At 52.6% G+C, this 22876-nt stretch overlaps 1 protein-coding gene across 1 annotated transcript in view; it reads right to left on the bottom strand.

Moving 5' to 3' along the window:
* TAPBP (TAP binding protein) overlaps positions 1-22876 on the bottom strand; it is a 167616-nt gene that overhangs the window by 42181 nt on the left and 102559 nt on the right. The window contains exons 5-7 of the mRNA XM_069635221.1: positions 14606-14929; positions 14082-14171; positions 13956-13993 (exon numbers count right to left, since the gene is read on the bottom strand). Of these exons, the coding sequence (XP_069491322.1) occupies positions 13956-13993; positions 14082-14171; positions 14606-14929 (452 nt within the window). The remainder of the gene's footprint in view (positions 1-13955; positions 13994-14081; positions 14172-14605; positions 14930-22876) is intronic.

The following is a 22876-nucleotide window of genomic DNA, read 5'->3' as shown; positions in this document are numbered from 1 at the left end:
CTTACTAGCCCACATCCAGGGATATAGTGCCCTGCTCACTAGCCCACACCCAGGGATACAGTGCCCTGCTCACCCTTCCACACCCAGGGATACAGTGCCCTGCTTACTAGCCCACACCCAGGGATTTAGTGCCCTGCTTACTAGCCCAAACCTAGGGATATAGTGCCCTGCTCACCCTTCCACACCCAGGGATACAGTGCCCTGCTTACTAGCCCACACCCAGGGGTATAGTGCCCTGCTCACTAGTCCACACCCAGGGATATAGTGCCCTGCTCACTAGCCCACACCCAGGGATATAGTGCCCTGCTTACTAGCCCACATCCAGGGATATAGTGCCCTGCTTACTAGCCCACATCCAGGGATATAGTGCCCTGCTCACTAGCCCACACCCAGGGATACAGTGCCCTGCTCACCCTTCCACACCCAGGGATACAGTGCCCTGCTTACTAGCCCACACCCAGGGATATAGTGCCCTGCTTACTAGCCCACTCCCAGGGATATAGTGCCCTGCTCACCTTTCCACACCCAGGGATACAGTGCCCTGCTTACTAGCCCACACCCAGGGATATAGTGCTCTGCTTACTAGCCCACACCCAGGGATATAGTGCCCTGCTCACTAGTCCACACCCAGGGATATAGTGCCCTGCTCACCCTTCCACACCCAGGGATATAGTGCCCTGCTTACTAGTCCACACCCAGGGATATAGTGCCCTGCTCACCCTTCCACACCCAGGGATACAGTGCCCTACTTACTAGCCCACACCCAGGGGTATAGTGCCCTGCTCACTAGTCCACACCCAGGGATATAGTGCCCTGCTCACTAGCCCACACCCAGGGATACAGTGCCCTGCTCACCCTTCCACACCCAGGGATACAGTGCCCTGCTTACTAGCCCACACCCAGGGATTTAGTGCCCTGCTTACTAGCCCACACCTAGGGATATAGTGCCCTGCTCACCCTTCCACACCCAGGGATACAGTGCCCTGCTTACTAGCCCACACCCAGGGGTATAGTGCCCTGCTCACTAGTCCACACCCAGGGATATAGTGCCCTGCTCACTAGCCCACACCCAGGGATATAGTGCCCTGCTTACTAGCCCACATCCAGGGATATAGTGCCCTGCTTACTAGCCCACATCCAGGGATATAGTGCCCTGCTCACTAGCCCACACCCAGGGATACAGTGCCCTGCTCACCCTTCCACACCCAGGGATACAGTGCCCTGCTTACTAGCCCACACCCAGGGATATAGTGCCCTGCTTACTAGCCCACTCCCAGGGATATAGTGCCCTGCTCACCTTTCCACACCCAGGGATACAGTGCCCTGCTTACTAGCCCACACCCAGGGATATAGTGCTCTGCTTACTAGCCCACACCCAGGGATATAGTGCCCTGCTCACTAGTCCACACCCAGGGATATAGTGCCCTGCTCACCCTTCCACACCCAGGGATATAGTGCCCTGCTTACTAGTCCACACCCAGGGATATAGTGCCCTGCTCACCCTTCCACACCCAGGGATACAGTGCCCTGCTTACTAGCCCACACCCAGGGGTATAGTGCCCTGCTCACTAGTCCACACCCAGGGATATAGTGCCCTGCTCACTAGTCCACACCCAGGGATATAGTGCCCTGCTCACCCTTCCACACCCAGGGATATAGTGCCCTGCTTACTAGTCCACACCCAGGGATATAGTGCCCTGCTCACCCTTCCACACCCAGGGATACAGTGCCCTACTTACTAGCCCACACCCAGGGGTATAGTGCCCTGCTCACTAGTCCACACCCAGGGATATAGTGCCCTGCTCACTAGCCCACACCCAGGGATACAGTGCCCTGCTCACCCTTCCACACCCAGGGATACAGTGCCCTGCTTACTAGCCCACACCCAGGGATTTAGTGCCCTGCTTACTAGCCCACACCTAGGGATATAGTGCCCTGCTCACCCTTCCACACCCAGGGATACAGTGCCCTGCTTACTAGCCCACACCCAGGGGTATAGTGCCCTGCTCACTAGTCCACACCCAGGGATATAGTGCCCTGCTCACTAGCCCACACCCAGGGATATAGTGCCCTGCTTACTAGCCCACATCCAGGGATATAGTGCCCTGCTTACTAGCCCACATCCAGGGATATAGTGCCCTGCTCACTAGCCCACACCCAGGGATACAGTGCCCTGCTCACCCTTCCACACCCAGGGATACAGTGCCCTGCTTACTAGCCCACACCCAGGGATATAGTGCCCTGCTTACTAGCCCACTCCCAGGGATATAGTGCCCTGCTCACCTTTCCACACCCAGGGATACAGTGCCCTGCTTACTAGCCCACACCCAGGGATATAGTGCTCTGCTTACTAGCCCACACCCAGGGATATAGTGCCCTGCTCACTAGTCCACACCCAGGGATATAGTGCCCTGCTCACCCTTCCACACCCAGGGATATAGTGCCCTGCTTACTAGTCCACACCCAGGGATATAGTGCCCTGCTCACCCTTCCACACCCAGGGATACAGTGCCCTGCTTACTAGCCCACACCCAGGGGTATAGTGCCCTGCTCACTAGTCCACACCCAGGGATATAGTGCCCTGCTCACTAGCCCACACCCAGGGATATAGTGCCCTGCTTACTAGCCCACATCCAGGGATATAGTGCCCTGCTCACTAGCCCACACCCAGGGATACAGTGCCCTGCTCACCCTTCCACACCCAGGGATACAGTGCCCTGCTTACTAGCCCACACCCAGGGGTATAGTGCCCTGCTCACTAGCCCACACCCAGGGATATAGTGCCCTGCTTACTAGCCCACACGCAGGGATATAGTGCCCTGCTCACCCTTCCACACCCAGGGATACAGTGCCCTGCTTACTAGCCCACACCCAGGGATATAGTGCCCTGCTTACTAGCCCACTCCCAGGGATATAGTGCCCTGCTCACCTTTCCACACCCAGGGATACAGTGCCCTGCTTACTAGCCCACACCCAGGGATATAGTGCTCTGCTTACTAGCCCACACCCAGGGATATAGTGCCCTGCTCACTAGTCCACACCCAGGGATATAGTGCCCTGCTCACCCTTCCACACCCAGGGATATAGTGCCCTGCTTACTAGTCCACACCCAGGGATATAGTGCCCTGCTCACCCTTCCACACCCAGGGATACAGTGCCCTGCTTACTAGCCCACACCCAGGGGTATAGTGCCCTGCTCACCCTTCCACACCCAGGGATATAGTGCCCTGCTCACTAGCCCACATCCAGGGATATAGTGCCCTGCTTACTAGCCCACACCCAGGGATATAGTGCCCGGCTCACCCTTCCACACCCAGGGATGTGGTGGCCTGCTCACCCTTCTACACCCAGGTTATAGTGCCCTGCTCACTAGTCCACACCCAGGGATATAGTGCCCTGCTCACCCTTCCACACCCAGGGATACAGTGCCCTGCTTACTAGCCCACACCCAGGGGTATAGTGCCCTGCTCACTAGTCCACACCCAGGGATATAGTGCCCTGCTCACTAGCCCACACCCAGGGATATAGTGCCCTGCTTACTAGCCCACATCCAGGGATATAGTGCCCTGCTCACTAGCCCACACCCAGGGATACAGTGCCCTGCTCACCCTTCCACACCCAGGGATACAGTGCCCTGCTTACTAGCCAACACCCAGGGATTTAGTGCCCTGCTTACTAGCCCACACCTAGGGATATAGTGCCCTGCTCACCCTTCCACACCCAGGGATACAGTGCCCTGCTTACTAGCCCACACCCAGGGGTATAGTGCCCTGCTCACTAGTCCACACCCAGGGATATAGTGCCCTGCTCACTAGCCCACACCCAGGGATATAGTGCCCTGCTTACTAGCCCACATCCAGGGATATAGTGCCCTGCTTACTAGCCCACATCCAGGGATATAGTGCCCTGCTCACTAGCCCACACCCAGGGATACAGTGCCCTGCTCACCCTTCCACACCCAGGGATACAGTGCCCTGCTTACTAGCCCACACCCAGGGATATAGTGCCCTGCTTACTAGCCCACTCCCAGGGATATAGTGCCCTGCTCACCTTTCCACACCCAGGGATACAGTGCCCTGCTTACTAGCCCACACCCAGGGATATAGTGCTCTGCTTACTAGCCCACACCCAGGGATATAGTGCCCTGCTCACTAGTCCACACCCAGGGATATAGTGCCCTGCTCACCCTTCCACACCCAGGGATATAGTGCCCTGCTTACTAGTCCACACCCAGGGATATAGTGCCCTGCTCACCCTTCCACACCCAGGGATACAGTGCCCTGCTTACTAGCCCACACCCAGGGGTATAGTGCCCTGCTCACTAGTCCACACCCAGGGATATAGTGCCCTGCTCACTAGCCCACACCCAGGGATATAGTGCCCTGCTTACTAGCCCACATCCAGGGATATAGTGCCCTGCTCACTAGCCCACACCCAGGGATACAGTGCCCTGCTCACCCTTCCACACCCAGGGATACAGTGCCCTGCTTACTAGCCCACACCCAGGGATTTAGTGCCCTGCTTACTAGCCCACACCTAGGGATATAGTGCCCTGCTCACCCTTCCACACCCAGGGATACAGTGCCCTGCTTACTAGCCCACACCCAGGGATATAGTGCCCTGATTACTAGCCCACACCCAGGGATATAGTGCCCTGCTCACTAGTCCACACCCAGGGATATAGTGCCCTGCTCACCCTTCCACACCCAGGGATATAGTGCCCTGCTCACTAGTCCACACCCAGGGATATAGTGCCCTGCTCACCCTTCCAAACCCAGGGATACAGTTCCCTGCTTACTAGCCCACACCCAGGGGTATAGTGCCCTGCTCACCCTTCCACACCCAGGGATATAGTGCCCTGCTCACTAGCCCACACCCAGGGATATAGTACCCTGCTTACTAGCCCAAACCCAGGGATATAGTGCCCGGCTCACCCTTCCACACCCAGGGATGTGGTGCCCTGCTCACCCTTCCACACCCAGGGGTATAGTGCCCTGCTCACTAGTCCACACCCAGGGATATAGTGCCCTGCTCTCTCTTCCACACCCAGGGATACAGTGCCCTGCTTACTAGCCCACACCCGGGGTATAGTGCCCTGCTCACCCTTCCACACCCAGGAATATAGTGCCCTGCTCACTAGCCCACACCCAGGGATATAGTGCCCTGCTTACTAGCCCACAACCAGGGATATAGTGCCCGGCTCACCCTTCCACACCCAGGGATATAGTGCCCTGCTCACCCATCCAGACCCAGGGATATAGTACCCTGCTCACTAGTCCACACCCAGGGATATAGCGCCCTGCTCACCCTTCCACACCCAGGGATATAGTGCCCTGCTCACCCTTCCACACCCAGGGATATAGTGCCCTGCTCACTAGTCCAGACCTTGAGATATAGTGCCCTGCACACTAGTCCACACCAAGGGATATAGTGCCCTGATCACAAGCCCACACCCAGGGATATAGTGCCCTGATCACCCTTCCACACCCAGGGATATAGTGCCCTGCTCACTAGTCCAGACCCAGGGATATAGTGTCCTGCTCACTAGTCCACACATAGGGATATAATACCCTGCCCACTCTTCCAAGGATGCCCTGCTCACTAGTCCACACCCAGGGATATAGTGCCCTGCTCACCCTTCCACACCCAGGGATATAGTGCCCTGCTCACCCTTCCACACCCAGGGATATAGTGCCCTGCTCACTAGACCACACCCAGGGATATAGTGCCCTGCTCACCCTTCCACACCCAGGGATATAATGCCCTGCTCACTAGTCCAGACCCAGGGATATAGTGCCCTGCTCACTAGTCCACACCCAGGGATATAGTGCCCTGATCACAAGCCCACACCCAGGGATATAGTGCCCTGATCACCCTTCCACACCCAGGGATATAGTGCCCTGCTCACAAGCCCACACCCAGGGATATAGTGCCCCGCTCACCCTTCCACACCCAGGGATATAGTGCCCTGCTCACCCTTCCAGACCCAGGGATATAGTGCCCTGCTCACTAGTCCACACCCAGGGATATAGTGCCCTGCTCACTAGTCCATACCCAGGGATATAGTGCCCTGCTCACTAGTCCACACATAGGGATATAATACCCTGCCCACTCTTCCAAGGATGCCCTGCTCACTAGTCTACACCTAGGGATATAGTGTCCTGGTCACTAGTCCACTCCCAAGGATATAGCGCCCTGCTGACTAGTCCACACCTAGGGATATAGTACCCTGCTCACTCTCCCAAGGATATAGTACCCTGCTCACTGGTCCGCACCTGGAGATATATTGCCCTGCTCACCAGTCCACACCTAGGGATATAGTGCCCTGTTCACTAGTCTGCACCTAGGTATATAGTGCCCTGCTCACTAGTCCACACATAGGGATATAATACCCTGCCCACTCTTCCAAGGATATAGTGCCCTGCTCACTAGTCTGCACCTAGGGATATAGTGTCCTGCTCACTAGTATACACCTAGAGATATAGTGCCCTGCTCACTCTCCTAGGGATATAGTGCCTTGCTCACTAGTCCACACCTAGGGATATAGTGCCCTGCCCACTCATCTAGGGATATAGCACCCTGCTCACTAGTCCAAACCCAGGGATACCAAGAACCAATGTAACCAAGAACCACAGATAGGTGCTCATGTCTGCTTTCCTTGTAACTTAATAAACACAGCTTAAACAGCGTCACAATGCCCCAGGGCTACTCTGAGTGCTTTATAAATGTAGAAATAAATAAATATAGTGCCCTGCTCGCTAGTTTGTACCTAGGGATGTTGGACCCTGCCCACTAGTCCACACCTAGGGATATAGTGCCCTGCTCAGTCTCCCAGGCATATAATGCCCTGCTCACTCTTCCACACCTAGGGATATAGAGGTGCCCTGCTTACACTCTCCCAGCGTTATAGCAACCTGCTCACTAGTCCACACCTAAGGATGTTGGGCCCTGCTCACTAGTTCACAATTAAGGATGTTGGGCCCTGCTCACTCATTCCCTCTCTTTGCTGTCACCCCTCCCCCTTTTCTGGGCTCATTGCTTCCTCCAGACAGACCCTCACTGTCATCCTCTTTGTCGTTTCCTCCCCAGACCTATGGACTCTTCATCTGGTCGCTGTGATCTCTCCCTTCTCTTCCTCGCCCATTAATGGTGGCACCCGCTGAGAGGCCCTCCTGGCCCCCTTCCACTCCTCTAAGGTCATCATTAATGTTTACCTGAATGGCACTGTCTTGGTCCAAGGCCCTCAGGCCATCCTTCTCCTCCTTGATAGACGCTTCCCGCGCCTCATCAATTTCCTTTCTTCTCCTGCTGTCCCTTCTTTGGCTTCCTTGCCTCCCCCCTCTGCCTACTCCTTGGTTAACTTGCACTCTCCTCCTTCCTCTTCTGCCCTCCCACAGGCTCCTTCTACACCTCCGCAGGGTGTACCTCTGATTTGTACCCCTCCCTGGAAGTCTTTCAAGGTTGCAACCTTCTCCATATTGCCACTCTCAACTATCGCTCAGCCGTCAAACACTCCTTTGACATCTGCCGCCTCCTGGAAGAACTTGACCTTGATGTCCTCGGTCTCACAGAGATATGGTTCACGGCCAGCACCGTCACAAGCTTTGACGCTCTCCTCCCTGATGGCTACAAGATGCTCTCTGCGCGCAGATCCAACCGTTCCAGAGGGGGTGTGGCCCTGATCTTCCCTGAGTGGATTCCTGCCTCTGTGATTCCTATGCAGGCCTACTCCTCTTTTGAATGCTTTGTCTGCAGGCTTTCTCTGTCTCCTGGCCACTCTCTTGCAGTGGCTACTATCTATCAGCCACCTGGTCAGATCACCTCATTCCTCTCTGAGTGGGCGGACCTCTCCTCCTCCCTCTTGGCCTAGATAACTGAACTCCTCCTACTTGGAGATTTCAAAATCCACCTGGATGCTCCCTGTCCCTCCTCTGGGCTCTTTTGCGACCTCTGTGACTCTCTCTTTCTATTCTGCCCTCTGGCCCGACTCACTCTGCAGGGCACACTCTGGATGTTCTGATATCCTCAGACCTCCCCCTCTCTATACCTCTCACCACTCATGTCTCCTGGAGGGGGTCACTTCTTTCTTCCCATCTCTCCCTCTCTCCCCTCAGGCCAAGGCAACTCTAGCACTGCCACCTACCTTCTCAGTCATCTGACCCATGAAGCGTGTGCCAGTTGAGGCTTTCGCCGCCACTTTCTCATGTCGCCTGGCCCCCTTTGGCTGACTCACATCCTGACACAGTCCTTTCCATGCTCCACTCTTCTATCTCTGATACTCTTGATGTTCTTGCCCCTGTCATGAGGATCCACTTTAAGCCCAAATCCAAGTGCAACTCCTGGTACGACTCTGCCCTTGTCACCCTTAAATGCGAGTGCAGGGTCGCTGAGAGAAAATGGCTTGCTTCTTGTGCATCCTCTGACAAACTGGCCTGCTGCCTGCTACAAAGGCAATACCGGCTCTCTGTCCATACTAAGAAGAAAGCCCACATCCAAGCCCACGTCTCTGCGGCATCTAACAACTCGGCCAAACTCTTGCAAGGGGCTGGCCAATCCTGCTGCAGTCTCTACTTCTCCTGTCCCCTCCCAGGCCCTCTGCACGGCCCTGGCTTCTAATTTCATCACTAAAACCCAGGACATCCTGTCCACCCTCTCGTCCTCCTCCCTTTACTCTCTCCTCTACCTCTGGCCCCCTGTGGCAACCTCTCCTCCCACTTTCTCTTCCTTTCCTTTGTTCACTCCTGACAAGGTTTCTAGACAAGTCTGATCTATGAAAGTCTCGTCAAAACAGGTTCTTCCCTGTTCTTCCAAAACTATCAAGGACCACATTGACACCCTCGCTTCTGCCCTGGCTGACTTCTGCAACCATTCCTTCGTCACTGAAGCCTTCCCTTCCCCCCCTGAAGCACTCTCTTGTGCACCCTCTTCTCAAGAAACCCTCAGCCGACCCCTCCGGCCTGGCTGACTATCGCCGGATCTCCATCACTCCTTTCTTGGGAAAACTCCTGGAAAAGCTAGCCATCTCCAGCTTAATCTTCACACTGAATCTGTTGGTTGTCTCCATGACCAATGACCATCAGTCTGGCTTCAGAGCAGCCAGAAGCATGGAAACTGCTCTCCTGAACATCCGTGAAGACCTGCTCTCTAACCTTGATTCTAATCTCCCCTCTGTCCTCATCTTTTTCGATCTCTCTTCTGCCTTTGACACGGTCAACCATGCCATCCTGCTGAACCGTCTCCATGATAACCTGGGTATCACCGATCAGGCCCTGGCCTGGCTGACCTCGTTTTTCTCTGATCGACCCTCCCAGGTCCAACATGGGTCATTCCTTTCCTCTATCTCACTCTCTACCTGTGGTGTTCCCCAGGGGTCTATCTTTCTCCCTGGCTTTTCAACCAATACCCGGCACCTTTTGCCCACCGCATTGCTGCTCTCTGCTCCAACTTTCAGTGCTATGAGGATGAGACTCAGCACGTGTTCAGGCTACCCTCTGCCACCTCTTCTCCCTCTCTCATCTCTGACTGTCTGTCTGATATCCAGAAGTGGTGTGCCGCCAAAGATCTCGGCCTTAATGCCTGTAAAATGGAGATTCTCCTCATCGGCACACCTTCACCCTCCTTTCCTGTCACTCTCGGCCTGGCCTCCCTTGGCCCTCTTCCTGCTCCCACATGTGAGGCTAAGAACCTCGGGGTCATCTTTGACTCCACACTCTCCTTTTCTCCTCACATCTCTGACGTCTCTAAGAAGTCAAACTACCAACTGCACCTCCTCAGAGGTATTCTTCCTTTCCTCTCCATCCCCCAGAAGCTCACTGTCTCCAGAGCTCTGGTTCTCTCTAGGCTGGACTACTGCAATAGCCTCTTTCTAAATCTGTCTGCTTCTACTCTCCGCTCCCTGCAACTGATCCAGAACAGGACTGCAAGACTTTACTTTGGCCTCAAGCCCAGGGATCGTATCTCTCCAGCATTGAAATCTCTGCACTGGCTCCCAGTGGCTGCAGGGATTAAGTTCAAGACCCTCTGCATTGTCCACAAGGGCTTCTGGGCCTGAGGCCTCAATACCTCCAACTCTCTCTTTGTAAATACCTTCCTACTCAAGCTCTTCGCTCCTCCACCTCAAACTCCCCTAGGGTCAGTCGCGTCTCCAAGCAACGAGTTGGTGGTAGATCTCTTTCTTCAGCTGGGGCCTCCCTCTGGAACAGCCTCCCTGCCACTCTGAAACTTGAGGAGAACCATCTCTGGTTCCGTAACCACCTCAAGACCTTCCTCTTTGCTTCTGCCTTCTCTCTTGCTCCCCCCTGCTGTTTTCCTGTCTGATACTGCACTGGTCACCTGGCCACCCTCTGATTTCGGGCCCAGGTCCCTGGCCCCCCAGTTGCACACCCGCACTGCCTCCTGGCAACCCTTTCACTTGGGTCTGTATCTGTAACCCTAAAGTCCCCCTACCTGCACTTATTGGACACCTGCTGTCTGCACTTACCCTTGCACCTGCCACCTGCTGGCTGCACTTCTTGTTATTGTTTGATCCCATGTACAGCACTGCTCCCCTACCCTTTCCCCTGGCACTTTTCGCATCCCACCTCCCCTGCACTTGCGCGATCTCAATTTCACTTGGCCTAGTAAGATCGTTTTCTCTATTCCCCCTCCCTTGCCTCGCTGCACCTTGAAACACTTGTGTTTAGGCGCGTTATAAATGCCATATCATATCATATCAAGGGGTACTTCTTACTCACATGAGCATTCCCTTCTTCTGGGGTTCAGGTTGTCTATTTTGCACGCCACTGGAGCATAACCCTCTTCTGCTTTTCAGGGGACACCTCTCCCCCTCTTTATAGAGGGTTCTTATCCTCGTAATTGGAGCACACCCCCTTTATGGGGTTCAGGGGACACTTCCCCTCCTCACTGGAGAAGAACCCATTTTTGTGGTTCATGGGAGGCTCTTCTTTCTCCCACTCACTGGCACAGGCTCCATCTTTGGGGTTCGGGGAGCCTCTCATCCCCTCAATGGAACACACACCTCTTCTGGGGTTCAGGCGACTCCTCCTCCCCTCACAGGAGCAGACCGGTCTTCTGGGATCAAGGGGCTCCCTTGCTCTGGTGCTCTCCGGCCTCCTCAGCAAACTCTTCTCCTCAGCACCCACCCAAAATTCACTGGGCCAGATTCTCAAAATGAGTTCAAATTAAATGTTTCCCCCAGCAATGCTTAATCGCAAGCCTGACAGAGCGTGCCTCTGTGTTTTGGTACTCTACATTAAGAGTCCATAGGTGTCCTAATGCAGGGGTACCCCAAATGTCCTCCATAGTCTCCCAAAGAGTAGGCTCTCCCAGTTAGTCATGTAGCGAGGCTGGTGGTGGTGTTTTGCCAGTTTAAAACGGTTCCACTGCGTGAACTCGATTTGAGGCAGCTCGGTCCCTTTTTGCCCCATGGGGGTTGTAATTTTTGGCTCAATGACCAGGGGGTCACATGACTATCTATTGACCCTCTGTGTATGTGCAAGGAGGTGACCCTCTTAAATCACTGGGTGTGTGTCCTAGGACAGGGGGCCGGAGACATCCTGACAATGAGTTCTGACTGGCATATGCAGATGCCTGTCTGGGACAGCGTGGATTCCTTGCTTTGTGCGAGAGACCCCCAGAGGGCCCGGGCATGCTTGGAGGGGTGGTCTGCCATCCCTCTGTTTGACTTATGCTTGGTGTATGATTTGGGTGTGGTGTTTCCTTGTTCCCAGGGGGATAAAGGCAGACCCCCCTGCCAACTCACCTTGTCTACAGCTGGTTCACTGATTCTGCTGCTTGAGGAAGAACTGAAGCTCTGCAACAGCACACTTTGAGGTCTTGTACAGCCGGATCACTGATTCTGCTGCTTGAGGAAGAACTGAAGCTCTGGACCAGCACACTTTGAGGTCTTGTACAGCCGGATCACTGATTCTGCTGCTTGAGGAAGAACTGAAGCTCTGCACCAGCACACTTTGAGGTCTTGTACAGCCGGATCACTGATTCTGCTGCTTGAGGAAGAACTGAAGCTCTGCACCAGCACACTTTGAGGTCTTGTACGGCCGGATCACTGATTCTGCTGCTTGAGGAAGAACTGAAGCTCTGGACCAGCACACTTTGAGGTCTTGTACGGCCGGATCACTGATTCTGCTGCTTGAGGAAGAACTGAAGCTCTGCACCAGCACACTTTGAGGTCTTGTACAGCCGGATCACTGATTCTGCTGCTTGAGGAAGAACTGAAGCTCTGCACCAGCACACTTTGAGGTCTTGTACGGCCGGATCACTGATTCTGCTGCTTGAGGAAGAACTGAAGCTCTGGACCAGCACACTTTGAGGTCTTGTACGGCCGGATCACTGATTCTGCTGCTTGAGGAAGAACTGAAGCTCTGCACCAGCACACTTTGAGGTCTTGTACAGCTGGATCACTGATTCTGCTGCTTGAGGAAGAACTGAAGCTCTGGACCAGCACACTTTGAGGTCTTGTACAGCTGGATCACTGATTCTGCTGCTTGTGGAAGAACTGAAGCTCTGGACCAGCACACTTTGAGGTCTTGTACGGCTGGATCACTGATTCTGCTGCTTGAGGAAGAACTGAAGCTCTGCACCAGCACACTTTGAGGTCTTGTACAGCCGGATTACTGATTCTGCTGCTTGGGGAAGAACTGAAGATCTGGACCAGCACACTTTGAGGTCTTGTACGGCTGGATCACTGATTCTGCTGCTTGAGGAAGAACTGAAGCTCTGCACCAGCACACTTTGAGGTCTTGTACGGCTGGATCACTGATTCTGCTGCTTGAAGAAGAACTGAAGCTCTGCACCAGCACACTTTGAGCGCTTGTACAGCTGGATCACTGATTCTGCTGCTTGAGGAAGAACTGAAGCTCTGCACAAGCACACTTCGAGGTCTTGTACAGCTGGATCACTGATTCTGCTGCTTGAGGAAGAACTGAAGCTCTGGACCAGCACACTTTGAGGTCTTGTACGGCTGGATCACTGATTCTGCTGCTTGAGGAAGAACTGAAGCTCTGCACAAGCACACTTTGAGGTCTCGAACAATCTGACTGTGATGCTCTGCCTCCCCAAAGATGACCAGAAGGAACCCCCTGTAGCGCTCCTTTCCCCTGATCCGGTCGACGCAACAAAGCACTTCATCTCCCTGAAGCTCCTGGTCATGCCGGCATTACTGGACATGGAAGTCGGCGCCCCTTGGCTGCCAGGGCCCTCAATAATCCCTGAGCCAAACCGACCCAAACTTCTTCTCCGCAGGATCCTAGGCAAGCGCTCTGGACCCATCTCCCCTCACCTGGGAAGATCCAGAGGATGTGCTGCCTCCCACCCTGTCAACGCACTCCCAAATTCACCTCTTGATCCCTCTTCCATAGCTAGCTCCTCTCCGGTGTCTTTTCTTCAGCTTTCCTTCTTCATCCGCTCTTCCTCGGAGCCTCGCCAGGAGAACTTCGTAGGACCAAGTGCAAAAAGCTTTTGCTCATTCACTAAGTTGGCCTCCTAGATCCGCCACACAGTGGAGGTTCTGAAAATCCTCCTTAAGATCAATAGATTTCAAGTATGGTTTAATTGGCAATGTCTGAAAAAACATGGGCCTCAGGGGCAATAGACTAATGGAATAGGAGAACATCTGTGGTAGGTTCGACAAACTGTATGCCAACAAACTCCTCGTCACTTGGTTATTTGGACATTGTGGAGGCTGCTAAACAATAAAGTAAACCAAACTGTGCCTTTCCAGTTGTGTTGATAGTTCAACAAGCTTCAGAACCAAGTGAAAGACATATTCAGGTCTAAGTGCAGCTGCAAAGGGTTTCATCTTCTGTCTTTGGGGCGATTATTTAAGAGAATCAAAAGAACCTTCAGTGTTAACACGCCATTATTCGAGACTTGCATTGCTTCCTCTGCAAAATCAAGTTATTTTATTAGGAAACGGTAGAAGCAGTAGGTTCTCCTACCTTCTGGTCCTCTGTGGTCCTGGATAGCCATTGAGGAACTGCAAGAGAAGGGGAGAAGCTTGTGAAGGAGAGCTGGAGTACATGAGCACACAGTGGGATAAGGATGAGACCAAGGGAGAAGCGTACCCTTTGTGCTGAGGAATGCTAGAAGCCCATACAGGAGAAAGGCGGTGATGAAAAGTCCAATGACATCGTCCATCGAGAGTCCTGACTCCCCTAGACCAAGAAGGGGAAACACAAAGCCCAGTTAGGGGGTGCGCAGCGCAGCAGCAACTGCCCTCATCCTCCCCATTACCCCCACCCCCTGAACCCTAGGACAGGACACACAAAGAAAGCCACAGTTGCTGAGATGATACAAAATATGGCTAAGGAGAAAAGAAGGCTTCCCCCAGCCCATAAACTATTTCCTCTGAGCTCTGTCTCGCTTATCCCACACAAGGTCAAGCCCCAAGCCCCATCTACACCCAACATCCACCCCAGTGACTGAAAGCCAAGATGGGGCTCCACACACAAAACAAAGCACAGACCCAAGAGGATACAAACAAGATGGAGCAGGTGCAGAGTGAGCAGCTAAGCTTCTGCCCTCAATCCCCTCTGTCTCTCTTGGCCCACATTTGGTGAAGACCCAAGGCTCCACAACCAAGGCTTACCTGCCACCTTGAGGCGGAGGCTCTTCTTGGCGCCGGCCTTGAGCGTTGTGTGGCTCACATAGCAGGTATACAGGTCCCCGTGCTCCTCTGCGGACCCCCGCACCCGCACGAAGCTGCTCAGGGAGAAGGTGCCGTTGGGGTTGATGTGGTGGTTGGATTGCCAGGAGTCTGCCAGGTACTCCGCCGAGCCTGCAGAGCCGTTCCGCCGCAGCCATTCCACTGTCACATCCAGCGGATAGTAGCCCGAAGCTTTGCACTCCAGCACCTCCTCGCCCCCCGGCACCACATAGAGGGGGTCTGGGCGGAGAAACACCTGGGGCGGCTCTGCAGGGTGGAGGAACAGTGGAACATATGAGCAGGGCAAGATGCACCCCTAGAAATGCTCCCTTTTCTTGGACCCTAGATTTACACCCTTTTCCCCACTTTGCCTGGTTTATTTTAGTTAGTATTTTCGCTTAGCCCTAGTCTCCCTGAATGTATGCAAGTCTCCCTTGACTCGCCAACAATCTTCTGATCCTAAAAGCTACTCAAATCTCCCACAAGTGACCAGTGAGATAGTTCAGTGAGATTAGGGTCCTGCTGCGTAGACCTGTGTCTATCCTTCAGGTGATGGGGTGGAATCCTGGGGGTTTAAAGTTCAGGGAGTTAATGCACCTGCTGCAGAAACTATAATTAATCTGCTGGATATGATTTCTAAAACCCAACATTAAAGGTTTATTCATTTATCCTTTGGCGCGGGATAAAATGAGTGCAGGTGACCCACATTACACTGCCATCCACTATCCAAGCCCCATGAAACACTCAAAGACATTGTTTACATGAAACTGTCATTGCTATATCCTCTCCTCCTCTCACTTAACTTCTCCAAGAAAGCTACCCTAGTGACTCGCTGCAATAGTCTTTCATCTCTTTCTATGAGGTCTAACCAACTCAGCCTAACCTGAGGGGACTTGGACTATTGCTTCCCCTACTCTTACGCTCTACGGTGGTCCTCATGGACTAGTCTAAAGCAATCTCCATTTTTGATATCTGACCGTGGAGTGGATGCATGGCAACTTCGGAAGGGATCCACCATTGGGATGATTCGTACTTACAACGGCCTGGCCAGGCGAGACCCACCCAGCGTCATCCAGACTTGCATGTAGGAGACATATCCTCGTCTCTTTGCAAGGTAATCTCCCTCATCATGTACACATGGCTGTGACAGCCCCATGGGTAGAGAATGGTTCCTAAAACCGAGAGTCCAATCACACAGGCGCGGAGACTTTATGAAGGTTGTGTGCCCCATTTACAGAAAGCACTGGTACATATTGTGTCACCCATCAAGATAGGGCAAGTGCAATTCTTTTGGGTCGAGTATGTAACCTACTGAGGCACTTGACCTGCAGGTCTAGTGTGACTTTTAAGTATTACCGAGGCTTTTAGAGCCAAAGCCTAGGTCATAGGTTTTTGGGAGAGTCTATACAGTCTATCTTACTCAGCCACCAATATTGGGGTGAGCAGCAGGTCCGAGTCCAATAGCTGTTCTGGGATTGGCACGGCAAAGGAATCAGGGCCGCTCTAGGTGAAACTAATAACCACACAACAGCATGAGCCAGCAATGTGTCATTGTGAGGCTTTCAGCGTCAGTATATGCCTACAGGGGACAGAGTGAACGCTGTATTTAACCATTTTCTTAGTGAATGGGGACAAACTACATAGGCCTTACTATCAGGAACCTGCATTGCTGCCACCAGGTAATGCACCCAACGGGCCAGGACGCATTGGGTCTTCAGCCCGTCATGCTCCTGCAGCCTTCTGGGGTCCTGGCACTGATTTAACCCCTCCTGGGTGGGCTGCAGCCCATCATGTGTTCCAGCTTCTAGGAGAGATGGAACGATGCCTTCTGCTTCTGCCTGGTCTAGTCTTTCCCTCCTTCAAACCATGTAAATTGCACCTTCCGGAGTCCTAATGGCCTATGCTTGCGTCACTAGCCACACCTGTGCTTCTGCCCGCAGTTGCTTTTGCAGACCTTGTGATGCAGGAGCTCATTGGCCTCTCAAAGGTTATTCTGTGCTGAACCCGTCTTGCTCTGAGCGGGGTCTTTGCCCTGTTCCTTGCTGCCTGGTCCTGAGTTGCTCTTGAAGTTTGGTGGAGGGCACCAGTCTGGATTCTATGACAAGACTGGAGGCGAGCATTATGCTTCAACTTCTTTTATTACTACTCCTCAGCAGTTTCAACAAACCAATAACTAAACACTGTAAAATGTCCATAGTGACTTTTCTTTCTTAGAACTACAATCCCCATAGTCTCTGTAGTCCATCTCCATCCATGCTCAGCTATGACCACATCCTGTCCCTGAGCTCCTCCTCTTCTTTTACTGCTCTTCAAGCAGATAAGTACTAATTTTCCATCTCCCTGTTTAATTGCTTTGTATATGATGGCGTAACGTATTTATAACTCATATGTTGCTTTAGCACGTATTGAAAGCGTAATGCAGGCAGGACTACATGTTATTTGTAATTAAGACCATAGATAGAAATCACCACAGCTGAAGCTGTGATCAGGGTGTGCGCGAAGTTTATGCTGCGAGCGCGACAATAGTTTATTTCGGATTTGCCGCAATATTGAGATTGCCAACAGCCCAGCGGCGCACACACCCCGTACCGCATAACCGGCACCCCAGGGGTGGTTAGGCACCTGCGGGGCTTGCGGAGACCTCAGACGAGGGAGAAGAGTCACCGGATTTCTCCGGCCCCCACCTTTGTGGCGGCGGGGCCTGAGCACAGAGTGCCTGATCTCCGCGTCGCATTCACACTGCCACGTGGAGAGATACGGAGCTGGGCCCGGTGCTGAGACTCCCACGCTGTGAATAAACCTTGTAGAACGGCAGTTAGGAAGGGCAGAAAAGCACATTTGGACCGACAAATCGGTCTCTGCCTCATCAGTGCTCTCTACGGAGACACTGCACTCACAGAACAATTGTAAGGCGGAGCGCACACACTAGAGCAGAGAAGCTCGTGTGTTGGACACAGTCAGAGGCAATCCAGCCTCCCAAGAGACTCAGACCCCCCACTGGAGGTGATTTTGGATTATATAGCCTGAATACAGGCTTGGAGAAAGATATTAAGCCCAGTACAGCCATACAATTACCTAAAAAAAAGACAAAAAATATAACATATACAATAATATTGGTATTTTAAGAGACATTCATTTGGATCATCTGACTAGTGAAGTGGGCGTGCACAGACACCTACACCAGGTACTCAGGCACACAGCAACCTCCAGAAATAGATAGATATATAAATAAATATGTCAGAATTTGAATGGAGTGAAGAGGAGCAGTCACTGGATTTAGCTGCCAGTTTAAGGAGGTGCTGGGTAATTCACTAGTAGATGCTGTGGCTCAAGGGGTGAGACCCCTACAAGAAAGGATGGAATGCCTGGAGGCAACCTTGCACTAGCCCAAGGACAGCACCACAAGGGCAGATTGCACACCCTCCAACCCTCTGGATCAGGGTCTAAGGGGAGTACTAAGGCACGAAAGAGGAAAGCCTCTTGTGACCTCCAGTGCCCTTCAGATGGGGCAGAAGAAAAGGCCCGGAGGTGGTCAAGCCTTTTGCAAAGCTCAAAGAAGCATACTTGCAGCGCCAGACAGTGCCAAACCTCACGACCCCCACTCCAGGGGAAGCCAGTGGAGAAGATGACCCAGGCTCGGAAGAGGAGCCAGCGGAAGGAGACATGTCCTCCCATGACGGGGAGGAGACAGTAGAGGAGGATTGGGCCAAGCCCAGCAGGGGTAAGAAGGCCCGCAAAGAGAAGCACCTCAAGGAGGCGCAGGAAGACATGTGCGATCCGGACAGGATCTGGAACCCGAGGTCTTCGGACTGGCCACCATCCCCCAGGGTTGCACAGTACATGACCATGAGATTGAGGAAGGCCCTCGATAAGGAAGTTAGACAACGCCTTTGGGCAGAGTGCCCAAGACCGGACCTTCCCGGAAAGGTGGCCAAAACCCCCGAGCTAGACCCCAAAATGTTAACTTTCATATCCAAGACCAATAAGGAACCCCAGAAAGGTATCAACAGGTCTTGGAAAAGCTGTCAAGAAAAAGTCCTAGACTTGACGGGGCCACTAGCGAAGATCATGGACCTAGTAGCGAGGGCCAAAGATACAGGGGAAGAAGTAGACCCCAACACCCTAGCAGGCAGGGCTCAGAGAGCAGTCTGCCTACTGGGAAGCGCCAACTGTGCTATTGCCACAGAAAGAAGAAGAGGTCTGCTGCTTTAGATAGATCCCAAGCTCAGCGACCTTGCGCCATACGAGGCAGGAGAAGCAGCACAAGGTCTCCTGTTCGGTGAGACCTTTGGGAAAGAAATGGGCTGTTTCGTCAGTACCTATACTTCATTAGAGAAAGCGCAAGCCTCGATCCGGAAGATTTTCCCTAATAGAGTTTTTGCCAGGACCGGTCGCCACAGGGGTGGTGCGGCTGGTCGAAATCAAGGAGGCAGAAGACCCCCTAATCCCAGAGCACAATACTGGGAGAATAGGCAGCAGGATTCCTTCTTCACGGCCAGGGGACGTTTCCCTAGAGGACACAGAGGAAGAGGAACCGGCCGAGGTCAAGGATTCCCACAAGGTGAGAATGAGGCACTACCCACCGGTGGGAGGAAACACTGGTATGTTCTGGGAAAACTGGTGCGCGCTTTCCAGCGATGCTTGGATATTGCAAACCGTGAGGGGTCTGCATCTAGAATTTATAGAGCCGACCATGTAAGAGAGCAGGCCACACCAGTAACACCTAGCACGTGCAGAGCAGAGCTGTTTAGATCACGAGCTGTCTCAGCTCGCCCAGAAGAACGCCATAGAGAGATGCCCAGGGACACCCAGTTTCGTGAGCAAGATGTTCCTGGTTTACATGAAATAGAAAGTTCGACCGGTGATAAACCTAAAGGAACTAAACGGCTGGGTAGTCTACCGCCATTTCAAGATGGAAGGCATACACCAGCTCTGAGACTCCCTCAGGAAGGAGACTGGCTGACGAGACTGGACCTGAAGGATGCTTACCTGACGGTACCGGTATTTGAAGAGTACAGGACGTTCATAGCTTTTCATTGGAAAGGGCAGTATTGGCAATTCAAGACGATGCCCTTCGGTCTTGCATTGGCTCGATGGGCTTTTACCAAGCTGATGAAGCCGGTGGCAGCAGCAATCCAATGAAGGGCATAAGGTTGATCATATACCTGGATGACCTTCTCCTGCTGGCCAAAGACCGAGAGACGCTGGTGTACCAGATGAAATGGGTGTAGGATCTGCTCTTGTCTCTGGGATTTCTGGTGAACATGGAGAAGTCGGACACCACTCCAGCACAGAGACTGGACTTCCTAGGTTTCATCTTAGACACCAAGAAGGCCACACTAGAGCTACCAGCGCGAAAGATACGAGACATCAAAAGAGAGATTTGAGGATGCCTGCAGAAGCAGGTGGTCTCGCTCAGAGTACTAGCAAGAATAGTGGGGCTGTTAGCAGCCTCCATTCAAGCCATATATAGGGCCTTTACACTATCGTGCGCTGCAGATGCTGAAGATAAGACACCTGCAGCAGGGCTTGAGATATCATCATTCCGTACCTTTGGATCAAGAATCCGTGACAGAACTGGAATGGTGGTTGAAGAATATGGATGCCTGGAATGGGCGGGGCATTTTCGGAGATCGGGCAGACCTGATCATAGAGTCAGACGCCAGTGGGCTAGGCTGGGGGGCTCGATGCGGGGACCTACAGAAGGGGTGAAGTGGAGCGAAGAAGAGCTTTGTCTTCACATAAACTGTCTGGAGCTGTTAGCAGGGTCCTTCGCGATCAAGAGCTTCACGAAGGGGAAGATGAAATTGTGCGTGCTGTTGAAGATGGGCTACATCTCAGCTGTCCGCTCCATAAACCATCTAGACTGTACGAAGTCCAGAATGCTAGCCGAACTAGCAAATGATTTTGGGCATTTTTGCCTCCAGTTGGAAACGTCAGTGACGGTGGAGTATCGTGCCGGAGCACTGAACGTAGTGGCGGACTGGAATTCACGCTACCTCACAGATTCCAGCGATTGGAGACTGAATCCGACAGTATTTCAGAGACTGGATCGTAAGTGGGGCCCACTGCACATAGACCTCTTTGCATCTCGCCTGAACACGCAGACAGCCGATTACTTCAGCTGGAGGCTAGATCCGGGTGCATGAGGAACGGACGCCTTCCTGCAAGAATGGAAGGGTGGCCCGCACTACGCTTTTCCCCCATTCATGATGCTGAACAGAGTTCTAGCGAAGTGTCGGAGGGAGAGAGCAGAACTGTTGTTAGTTGCACCACTGTGGAAGTTGCAAGTATGGTTCCCGACCCTAATGGAGCTATCGTGGACCTGGCGAGAATGCTGCCAGAAGGAGACCAACTGCTCACGGACCCAGCTGGGTTGTATCATCCTCTGTGAGTGAAAGGGATACTCCCGCTCATCGCGTGCAGGATATCAGGAGATGCTGGGCGCTGCCAGGCATTTCGACGCAAGCTACAGATCTTATTGCGGAATCCTGGGTTCCTTAGACTAGAAGGAGCTACATCTCGGCTTGGGCCAAATGGACTAGCTGGTGCAGAGGGAAAGGTGTTCCCCATTTCGGCCCCTGTAGTGGTAATCCTGAACTTTGTTGTGCGATTATTGCAGGACGGAAGAGCGTTCCGCAAGATAGGAGTGTACAGATCAGCGATCTCAGCCGGACATTTGCCGATCGAAGGCGTGCCAGCTGGAGAACACCCAGCAGTAGTGAGGCTCATTCGGGGCACCAGATTTAAAGTCTACCCCCGGAGCCCTGTTATAATACAGTTTGGGACGTGTCGACAGTCCTTCAGTTAATGGAAGACTGGCCTTCAAACAGATATTTGTCCCTTAAACAGTTGTCAGGTAAGCTGTCAATGCTTTTGTGCCTAATATCTTGTAAGCGCATGTCAGATGTCAAAGCGTTAGAGATAAATAGGAGATCCTTTGGCCCGGAAGGAGACACCTTCTCGATAGTTAGGAGAACTAAGACAGGGACCTCCTCAGTACACTACCCGTATTTTCCGAACAGAACCAAGTGGTGTGTAGCGAGCTGCATCAAAGAGTATAAGTGCAGGACAGCGGAATATAGAGCAGCCGGTACCAAGCAACTGCTCATAGCTCGTAGGAAAACCTTTCCAGGGTGTATCTGCAGACACCGTTGCTAGATGGGTTAAAGAAATCATGCATGCAGCAGGTATTGACATAGGGAGGTACGGAGCGCATTCAGTGCGTCGAGCAATGGCCTCTAAAGCCTTTACGACAGGAGTGTCATTGAGGGAGATTATGCTAGCAGTGGATTGGGCTAGTGATCGTACCTTTAAGGAGTTTTACTTTAAGCCAACCGAGAGCCTAGAGATTGCTGTGTTGGAAAGCGTTGAACAAGCATATTGCTCGCCTCCAGTCTTGTCATAGAATGAAAATTACCCCTGCTAACTGCGCAGGGAGTATTAATTCTATTAAAGACTAGGAGGCGAGCATTAAATTCCCACCCATTCATGTTTTGTTAGTGATAATGTTATGTATGATGATTGCAATACATGACACCTCCCTGATCCCTCTGCCTTGTATCATTCCTAGGGGAGGAGCAGAAGAACAATTGAGAAGAGAGTATAGCGACAATGGTCGATTGAAGTCGAGGAGGATCGACGTCTCGTTTGGAGTGGTTTAAGTCTTCGCTCTGTTGGCAGGACATAGTGTGGAGTTTGCGAGTGACAATTCAGAGCACGTAAAAGAGAGGAGGAGCTCAGGTACAGGATGTGGTCATAGCTGAGCATGGAGGGAGATGGACTACAGAGACTATGGGGATTGTAGTTCTAAGAAAAAAAGTCACTATGGACATTTATACAGAGTTTAGTTATTGGTTTGTTGAAACTGCTGAGGAGTAGTAATAAAAGAAGGTGAAGCATAATGCTCGCCTCCTAGTCTTGTCATAGAATGAAAATTACCCCTGCTAACTGCGCAGGGAGTATTAATTCTATTAAAGACTAGGAGGCGAGCATTAAATTCCCACCCATTCATGTTTTGTTAGTGATAATGTTATGTATGATGATTGCAATACATGACACCTCCCTGATCCCTCTGCCTTGTATCATTCCTAGGGGAGGAGCAGAAGAACAATTGAGAAGAGAGTATAGCGACAATGGTCGATTGAAGTCGAGGAGGATCGACGTCTCGTTTGGAGTGGTTTAAGTCTTCGCTCTGTTGGCAGGACATAGTGT

This window comes from Ambystoma mexicanum, chromosome 13, assembly GCF_040938575.1.
Source record: "Ambystoma mexicanum isolate Mex_15411 chromosome 13, UKY_AmexF1_1, whole genome shotgun sequence".
Lineage (NCBI taxonomy): Eukaryota > Metazoa > Chordata > Amphibia > Caudata > Ambystomatidae > Ambystoma > Ambystoma mexicanum.
Note: the sequence above shows the minus strand (reverse complement) of the source record. Positions and strands in the feature narration are given on the sequence as shown.